The 10,008-nt window shown below is 50.5% G+C and overlaps 1 protein-coding gene across 12 annotated transcripts in view; it reads right to left on the reverse strand.

Moving 5' to 3' along the window:
• MTMR3 (myotubularin related protein 3) overlaps window positions 1-942 on the reverse strand; it is a 74,634-nt gene extending 73,692 nt beyond the window's left edge. For 5 of the 12 annotated variants that reach the window (XM_032128034.1, XM_032128043.1, XM_032128041.1 and 2 more), the window contains exon 1: window positions 838-942. In XM_032128034.1, the coding sequence (XP_031983925.1) occupies window positions 838-852 (15 nt within the window). In that variant the 5' untranslated portion in view covers window positions 853-942. Of the gene's footprint in view, window positions 1-168; window positions 213-837 lie in introns of all 12 variants that reach the window. The other 7 variants (XM_032128044.1, XM_032128042.1, XM_032128040.1 and 4 more) reach the window with 3 other exon arrangements.
• Window positions 943-10,008: the final 9,066 nt, after the last annotated feature.

Consider the following 10,008-nt stretch of genomic DNA (forward strand, 5'->3'; position numbering starts at 1 on the left):
ACAGTGAGGGAAGTGTGCACAGAAAGGAAAGAAATCAGTTTCCTGTACAGAGTTGTGAAGAAAGACCAGGTCGCATCTGCTGAACAAAAAACATTCTCTAAAAGAGTAAGAGTAGGAACAATTTCAATGCACGAACTTAAACTCCATGTTGGGGGGCAAAGCACTTACCAAGGAAGGGCAACATCTGCTCAGATCCCAGCGAAAGAACAGAACTGTTAAAAGGAACACGGGGAAAAGGCGCAATTAAAGTCCCAAAACCACGTAAATAAAAAGCCTGAACAAGTCCCACTTATAAAAGGAACGGGAATTTCGGCCGCACGCACAAGGACAGCCGAACACTGCTGACACCACGGCCCCAGCGGCCGGAGCAGCCGAGCAAGGGCCGGCGGCTGCCAACGGCATGAGACGATCCTCGGCCGGGCTCGGCGGGGACCGGCCACCCCCGCGGGCCGGGCAGGGGGGCGGCAGCACCGGGCGAGGCTCACAGAACACGGGCACCAGGAGCCCCCCTGCACCGGGGAGCCCACCCTGCCCCGGCCGCCCGAACCCCGCAGCGCCGGGCCCGGCCCGGGGCCGCCCGGCATCGCCGCCCGCCCGGGGACAGGAGGCCGCCGCACCGCGGCCGCGGAGCCGGGCCGCCTTCTCCTCCTCCTGCCGGCCGTGCCGAGCGGAGCGGGGCCGAGGGCGCCGTGCCGGCCCCGCCGCCGCCACCCCTCACCCGCAGCCGAGGGGGCGTGTGCGGCCCTCAGTGACAGCGCGGCCGCGCTCCGCCAGGCCCCGGCGCGGCGGGCCGGCCCTCCCCGCCGCGGGACAAGGGGCACCCTGGCGGGTCCTTACCGCTGGGCAGGGCATGGCGCGGAGCCCCCGCCCGTGCCGGGGCGCGGCGTCCTGCCGGGGCCGGGGTCGCTACGGGCTCGGGGCCGCCGCCGCCGCCTCACGGACACAACAACATGGCGGCCGCCAGGCCTCCTCCCTCCTCCCCCCGCGGGGCGGGGCCAGGCGCGCGCCGCTCCCACCCTCCGCCCTGAGGGCATGGGGGGGGCGGCCCCCGGCCCGCGCTGGGGGGACCGTGGAATCCTGGAATCAGGGAATGACGGAATCGTGGAATCACGGCGTCATCAAGGCTGGAAGATCACCTACTGGTTTAAGATCATCTCTACCAGCCGTCAGCCCAGCAGCACCACCGTAACCCCTAAACCACCACACCACATCAGCCAGCGGCGGATGCAGACGCCTCTTGAGCACCCCGAGGGAGGGCGACTCCACCACTTCCCTGGGCAGCCCCTTCCAAGGCCTGACCACCCGGACAGTGAAAAGTTTTTTTCTGGTCTGTAACGTCGCGGCCCTGCTTGCCTCAGCGCTCGCCTTGCCCTCAGGAGGCGGCTGCCATCCCTCGGCCCCTCAGAGGATGAAAGGCAGGGCCACAGGGGTGAATAAGGGACTGAACATCTCGCTTAGGAGGAGACACTGCGGGAGCCGGGCCTGGCTAGTCTGGAGAAGGGAAGACTGAGAGGAGATCTCATCAATTCGTGCAAATATCTCCAAGCGGTGTCAGAGGGCAGTACCAGACTCTTTTCAGTGGTGCCCAGAGGCAGAACGAGTAGCAATGGCCATAAATTAAAGCACAAGAAGTTCTACCTCAACATGAGGAAGAGCTATCCATTGAGCGGAGCACTGGACCAGCTGCCCAGGGAGGGCATGGAGACTCCCTATCTGGAATAATCCAAACCCTGGACGTGTTCCTGTGTCACCTGCTCAAGGTAACCATCTCCAGCGGGTTGGACTGGGTGATCTTCAGAGGTGCCTCCCAACCCCAGCTATTCTGTGGTTCTGTGATTCTGTGAAACCACCTCACCCCTTCCCTGTTATCCCCCTGTGGAGTCCATAAGCCCAGCACTGGCTGAGCAAGGTTGTGGAACAGGCAGCCTCTCAGCAGAGGTTTGGCAGCCACCTCAGCCAATCTGTGAGTCAGGTGTGCTGAGGGGGGCTGAGGTGTGTGTACCCACACCTCACAGAATCCACTGCCATCCATCCTCCTTAGGATCCTCAAAAACCCCTGGAGAAACACACTGTTCAACTATAACCTGAGATTAGCTCAGTTGGTCAGAGCATGGTGCTGATAACTCCAAGGCTGTGACTTCAATCCCTATACAGGCCATTCACCTGTGGGTTGGACTTGATGATCCCATTAAACTCAGAACGTTCTGTGATCTACAGAAGCCATTCTGGTGCACAAGGTCTTCTGGCCAATGTTTCCTGCATTGCTTTGGTGACATTCAGCTCAGCTGTAGGAACATGTGTGGCCCTACACCACCAGGACACGCTCTGTCCAAGCCACCCTGCACAGCCTGCAGCTCCTAAAGCATGAGGTAATGGGGAGCTGGGAGCCAGCACGAGGCAGGACTGCCAAAAACCACGTGGAAACTGAGAGACCGGTGATGAAGTAAAAGGCCTGTGAGCGTTAAGCTACAGAAAACACAGGAAAGCTGGAGAGTGGCAGCAGTGTTGGAGGTGGCAGGAATGTTGCTGGTTCCAAAATGAAGCTCTAGCTAAGCCTTGTGCAATGGAGCTCCTTTCCAGCAGCAAGGTTTATATCTGGGTTTTGTTGCAACTGTGATGGATCATTAATGTTTTATTTTTATACAAATCTTTAATTTACAATACCGTATGTAGGTCAGGTTGTACTTTTGCAGGAGATTTCCACCTGCTCCTCATGTTCGCCTTGATCTGAAATGAAATGCTTGCAAGTAGCTATAAAATGCACTCCTAAATTATCCACAGGACTCTCCCTCTGAGTCCAAGGCTAGTCATTGTAACAGATGGACTTCAGTCTGTCATTAGGTCATGTCTAAGCTGGAAGGAGGATAAATGTTCAGAGGGAACAATGCAAAATACAGGATCCTGTGTCTTCACACTCAGATATGAGCCACGCAGTGAGTTGTGTTCTGGTTTGGCTCCCTTGGTCAGGGTCAGCAAACATTTGAAAGGAAGTCAATCAGCCCCTCTAAAAGGATTTTTTCCAACAACAAGCCATCATCTGAATGCAAATGTGATGTGAATGTCAATATGTACTTTCAGAGGAACTTTGGAAGAAGTACAGGTAACTGAAGGGAAAAACAGGATTGCTGGCCTGTTTACACCGGAAAGCAATGAAAATATGTAGAGCCAGTAGAGCTGTAGCTGAAAAGGATGTGTGTTGGCAGCATCAGCAAACAAAATATGAATTTTGAGAAGTCCCTGTTAAATGTTGCCTTTTGCAGTGCGCCTGGAGGGAGATCAAATGTGTCCTACTTTGGGAAGCTGGATCCTGGAGACCTGGGGCTCCTGTACAGCAGAACCTGCTGGGTGCTCCTTCTGGTCCTTAAAGAGGGGAAAATCCTGCAGTGCCATCCCTGTGGCAGGAAAAGCTGGCACTTCCAGCTGCTTGTTATATTTATATATTTTATCTTTACCAATCTGGTCACACACAGTGCATGGAGACGTTCCGTATCTTGTGTCCCAAACCCCTCCATATCTTGTGTTCCCATCTATTTTTTAATACATGGCCCCATGTTAAATGACTTTTGCTTCTATTTTCCATGATGATCAGGGCAAAGGATGAGAATTATTTTATGGAAATGGAAATTACTGGACCCAAAGGGAGATCAAGGCTTGTGAGAACCTGACACACAGCTCAGGGAACAAGGTTCCCAAACCCAGAGTCCTGAAGGACCTGGAGCGTATCCTCACTCATCCAGTACAGGGGTTTTAATCTGGGAGGTGGAGGGTGGTAATGAATTATGGAGGAACTCCTGAAGCACTGGTTGGTTTTAAGCAGGAGGAAGTAAAGCAATCCAGTCATTTAGACACCTGTTAGTGTGACCTCAAGAGCATTAAAAGCTTAAAATATAAAATAAAAAGGAAAAAGCTGGGGTGTCATGGGGACAGACAGGTAAGTTTAAAAATGTAAAGTAAAAATGCATTGTGTCTTTACTAAAGATTGATTGCTTTTAACGAAGATTAAACTCCTGATAATTGTTTCCTAGACATGGATATAGAATAGATTTATTAATTTATTCAATAAATTAATGGAAAGCAGGTCCATAAAAAAAGATAGCTAGGTGAAAAGGGTAGGAAAGTCACCTCAAACACACACCAGCTGTGGATGCACAAAGGGAATTTGTGAGATTACGAAGGGAAGAGTGGGCAGAAAGTGCCTGGATTCCCATGTTCCCTCTAACCAGCCTCACCTCCCCGGATCCCAGGACCACAGCCTGGCCCATGTGTGCTTTTGCTCTTGCACAATATTTTTCAGACAGAACAAAAGGTAGGAGTGAGCTGATGGCATTTGCTGATGGCACAAAGCTGGGAGGCACCGGCCGTGCAGCAGGAATAGCTGTATTGCTGGAAGAGCTGGATAACATGGAGTGCTGGCACACTGGAAATGGGATGAAATTTAATAGTGGAAAGTACAAGGTCATGCCCTTGGGAATTGCTAACAAGAATCTCTGCTGCAAGCTGGGAGCTCATCAGTTGGAAATGACAGAAGAAGGGAAAAATCTGGGTGTATTTGTTGATCTTGAGATGACGACAGACTCCCAATCTGAAGCAGATCTGAAAAAAATCACATATCCCTGGAGGTATTTCCAGGAGATGGGGGAATGTTAATGCCATTATAGAAGGCTCTGCTGCACCTTCTCTGGGATTATGCATGCAGCTCTGGTCACTTTTAATCAGGGGACACAAACTTAAAATGTGACTGGAAAGTAATTATAGGCTAATCCTGATTTTTTTCTTGTACAAGAATCTTGAAATAATTTGTTTAGCCAGAAAACCTGAATGCTGAGAAAAGATACAGTTGTTCTTTGTGAAACTTAGGGAGTAAACACAGCAGTAAACACATCTCCCTTAAGAGCAAGGGTGATGTACAAGAAAACAAGTATCCGATGGCCATGAGAAGTCTGGGCTGAAACATGAGAACACCAGAGCTTCCAGCAGCTCAAGTCCCGAGGCTCTGGGTCATCCTTCCCAGAGCTGCCATCCCCTGATGCTGTTGCCACCAACAGCTGACCCTATAAGCCCAACGAGTCCTTTCCAAACCTCTCTTACCATCTGAGGCACAGCCACTGAGTTACCAATTGGCTTCTTATGGAAAGAGAAGAGGTGCCTGGTGTGGGAAGATATTCCTTGGGCTGCAGTTGCAGCACAAATGTCCCTTGAGTTATTGGCTGTGTTAAAATCTGCACATGGTGGTGGTGAGGTGAGAGCATCCTGTCCTGGGTCATCCCACCCTGGTCCCTCAGGTCACCTTTCCAGAGGCTGGCTTTCGTGCCCATCCTGTACATGAGCTGCAGTCCTGGAGCCATCCCCACCTGGAACAGAGAGAAACAGCAAAACCAAAGGTGTGCCAGGTCCTTTGCTGCCCCTGGTACCACACAGTGACCTTTAATACACTTCCCTCCTGTGGCCCCAACAGCCATCTCAGCCTTTGCAGGCTGTTTCTGTTATGATGAAAAACTGATGGCAGGGTTAGATATGTCTTTAAAAAAACAGTCAGCACACCAAGTCCTGGTTAAGTAAGAATAGTCAGACCACAGAACACATGGGTGTTTGCTTTCTCAGGGCTCCAAACTGGCTCCCTTGGCCAGTTTTTTTTACCCAAAACCAGCTCTTCTCATTCCATTTGGTTTGGGTTTTCATCTTTCATCCTATTTAAATGTTTCACTCATTTTGCTCTCCTGGGTTTTTGATGAATGCCTGAAAAGAATTCTGACCCTGACCACAGTATTTACACTCTGTTCCTCCATGTGTAGGTGTTTCCATTTTTCCTGCTCCCATCCAACAAGTGCTATTTCATTGTTCATTCAAGCCAAGTGGCAGCAGGTGACATTGGGGTCAGCACAGCGTGAGGGCCACCCCCTGATTCAAATGTGCCAGGAGACAGGCACCCACTGCCAGTCATCCTGATGGGGCCCCAAAACAGATGCTGTGACTCATTCCCTTGCAAAGTAGATGAATAATTTGAAAATAATGAGATTTTTATTACATACATATCATTTTGGCCAGAACATTTTGCAAGAGCCTCATTTTAGGATTTTTTTGTCTTGTAATAACCCCATTTTACAAGATGTGCCATTAGTGCTTTGCTGCAGGGAAGCAGCTCGAGGACACTGTCTTGGCTACCCATCAAGATGATTATCACAGGACTACTCAGATATGAAGATTTGGGGGACTCAGAACTTCAAGTTCAGTGGAACAGAGACAACATTTTTGAGCAAACACTGAAAATGGCTTTGGGGACCGTGTTTCCAGGTAGGAGCACAGCTGGCTGAGCCTGGCTCTGCAAGGATGCCACCTGCAAGTCAAAGCTGAAGCCATCGGTATTGAGGACGTGCCAGGAGTTCAGTGTGGGCAGAATGTCTGGAAATCTTGGTTTATGGATGTTTATATTATTTTCTTTAACAGACTAATAATCTATATGAGATTAATATTAGATTAATATGGCTTCTTCATTTTCTCCTATGGATCCAGGTTGGGAGAGCTGGGTCTGTTCAGTCGGGAGGGGAGAAGGCTCCAGGGAGAGCTCAGAGCCCCTTCCAGGGCCCAGAGGGGCTCCAGGAGAGCTGGAGAGGGACTGGGGACAAGGCATGGAGGGACAGGACACAGGGAATGGCTTCCCAGTGCCAGAGGGCAGGGCTGGATGGGATATTGGGAAGGAATTGTTCCCTGGGAGGGTGGGCAGGCCCTGGCACAGGGTGCCCAGAGCAGCTGTGGCTGCCCCTGGATCCCTGGCAGTGTCCAAGGCCAGGTTGGATGGGGCTTGGAGCAGCCTGGGATAGTGGAAGGTGTCCCTGCCCATGGCAGTGGGTGGGAATGGGGTGAACTTCAAGGTCCCTTCCCACTCAAACCATCCCGTGACATTGTTTGCCTTGTGAGCTAAAAATAAGTAAAAGGTTGAAAACATTTTCTGCTGAACCTGTCTTTTCTCTGGAAAAGCAAACTGGCACAACTCTAACCTGTGTCATGTGCTGTGTTGCTACAACAAAGCTGCCTGAAAAAAAATGCTTTTCGTAATAAACCATATCTATTTTCCCTAATAAGCACTTAATCACCTTCCACCTGAGGTTGGATAATTAGAGAAACAGCAGGCAAAGAGAGGGCAAGAGGCTGTTGGATCGGAGAAGCTGCTTGAAATATCATTAGAAGATCATATTATTTTAACTGAATATCTTCAGTGATAATTCTTTCCTGTAGACACAGCCTGGTGACCTGCTCAGGGCTGCGCCTGCTGGGAATTCTCACCCACAGGAACTTGCACCATTAAAACTCCAAAGCTGAGCAATTCCTTGGTTCCTCTGGCCAGGAGGATGCTGTACTTGCAGCCTCCTGGAGCAATGGGAACTGGTGTTCCAGCCCCTGCACCGCTGCCAGGCAGGGGGTCAGTTAAGAAGCATCTTAGGTCACCTCTGGTGACTTTCATTAGTGACTGAAATAAAAAATATCCTACAATAAGACTTTAGGCTAAGAATAAACTTAGAGGAGATTAATTGGAGAATGATGGGAAATTGAAAAAATAATTAATAAATTACTGTTGGATCCATCAGGCCAACAGTTTAACACTGACACCTTTGGCTCTGTGGCTGTCAAGGATATGCTGTGGAAGGTGTCATTGTCATTGAAGGGCTCCAGCACGTCCAGGGAAGGGAATGGAGCTGGGAAGGGGCTGGAGCCCCAGGAGCGGCTGAGGGAGCTGGGAAAGGGGCTCAGCCTGGAGCAAAGGAGGCTCAGGGGGGACCTTGTGGCTCTGCACAAGTCCCTGACAGGAGGGGGCAGCCGGGGGGGTCGGGCTCTGCTCGCAGGGAACAGGGACAGGAGGAGAGGGAACGGCCTCAGGCTGGGCCAGGAGAGGTTCAGGTTGAATATTAGGAAAATTTCTTCACTGGAAGGGTTGTAAAGCCCTGGACCAGGCTGCCCAGGGCAGTGGTGGGGTTTCCATCCCTGGAAGTGTTCAAAAAAATGCATGGATGGGACTTAGTGCCATGGTCTAGTTGCCAAGGTGGTGATTGGTCAGACTTGGAAGTCTTTTCCAATCTGCATGATTCTGTGATTCTGTGATTCCAGGGTTTGTAATTTCCATTAGTCCTTGATAAGTTAATGTATATATCATTAAAATAAAATGGAAAAAAGGAAAAAGTAGAGTTGGATTGAAATATTGCAAAGCCCAGGGTTATCCTGATTCATGCCTGTTACTGTAATTGCATTTCAGCTGCTTTGAACATTTAATGGCCAATTTCTACAACTTTGCAATTTAGTACTGTGGGTCTCTCTTTTTTTTTAGATTACACATGATGACACTATTTTTTAAGTATGTTTAGAACTGCTGGCCCTTCAGAGTTCCCTGGCCCTCTGACCAGTGCGTGAGCAGTGTTAAACCCTCTGGGATGTCCCTTGGAGAAGCAGAGGGGACAGCAGGGGCCTCATCTGGATTGGGTGTGGGGCCCAGAAACTGCTGAGACTCCTGTGTGAGTGGGAAAACAGCTCCCGCTGGGGCTGCTCAACAGGAAAGCAGATCCTCTATCCAGCCCCAGGCTGTCATTTGGGACTTTAAGGTAGAATTTGAGCAAAGGCAGGAGCCGTGGAAGCCTCAGTGCTGCTCAGGAAGGAGGATGCTGGATGGCAGCATCCGTGACAGCCTGGCAAGGAAAACACACTGACCTCCAGCAGCACATTCCTGGGGTCGCTCCAGCCTTTCAGTTTTCCTCCTGTTGCTTTTTGTGCCACTTGAAATGAAAAAGCTGCTTTTGTGTCTTGTCACCATCCGAGTGGGGAGCGGCCTCCCTGCACAGCTGGAGTCAGGAGGTGATCCCTGTGTAGCTGTCACAGCACTGGGACAGGGCTGCCGGAACCAGGGCACTCGTCCCAGGCCTTGACTTGTGACATCTTATCATCCTCACTGTTACACTCAGTGCTGAACGACTTCCTCCTGGCCACGAATCATACCGGGGAAGGGTCCTTTCAATAAAAGCTCCTTTCCAAAGCTTTTTTTCCTGGAGAAATTCTCTTCTTCACATCTGATCCAAAGCCTGCTTGCCCTGTACCTTCAGATGGCTCTGGACTGAACCTCAAAAAATGGATTTTCAGCAGAACCAGCAGCAGCAAGCTGATTTTAATGCTTTGCTTCATCTGTGTGAGACAGGTCGGCAGTTTCCCTGCACACTGAGATCGGAAAGCTGTAATTTCCATTAAGATTTCAGATTTAACTTTTACTTTTGTGAAGTCTTGAAGGTCTCTGGCATGTTGTGACAGGTGAACAGATGCACTTTTTTTTTGCCAGATAAATTTGTATGAATAGTGTGTCTCCATATAATTATCTAACTGGGTTATACATGAGGAGTTAATATCCCCAATTTTGGGCAGAGGCTACAGCAGCTCCCGGTGCTTTAGGAAATCAAATAGGGAATACACAGTTGGTAAGGTTCAAAAAACACCCCAAAAAGAGGAATAGTGATTCAAAACAGCTCGATGACACATTCAAAGCCCACTGAGTCACCTGGCATCTCACCAGCACTGCTCTGAGGAGGGTTGGCACAGGAGGGGAGATGCCTTTGCAAGGGAATCATGTTTCAGTTGCCAAGCGTTCTCCTCCAGGAAACAGAATTGGAGCAAAGCTTGGATCGACATCATCACCGGAATTTGATTCTGGTAGGCTGCTCTGCACGGCGTGTTGGTGCTGGGGCTCCAGTCCCAAGGTCTGACAGGTGCAGTGATGTTTGAGAAATAGAAACAATGAATATTTCATTTAAAAATTAGTAATTCAACAGAATGGGGGAGATGGCAAGTTCCAGACAGCCCGTCGTGACATTTGCAGTGTGAATCCGTAACACCCAGCTCTGCGTGATGGGAGCCGAGCTCGGGTGTGCTGCTGGCCCTGGGAGAGCCCTTGGGGTGTGCGGCCCCCTGCTCGCTCCCCCCGCGGGGTCACGGGCACCCCAGTGCCAGCACACCCAGCTGCACAGTGGGCAGTCAGAA

Source organism: Corvus moneduloides, chromosome 18, assembly GCF_009650955.1.
Source record: "Corvus moneduloides isolate bCorMon1 chromosome 18, bCorMon1.pri, whole genome shotgun sequence".
Classification (NCBI taxonomy): domain Eukaryota; kingdom Metazoa; phylum Chordata; class Aves; order Passeriformes; family Corvidae; genus Corvus; species Corvus moneduloides.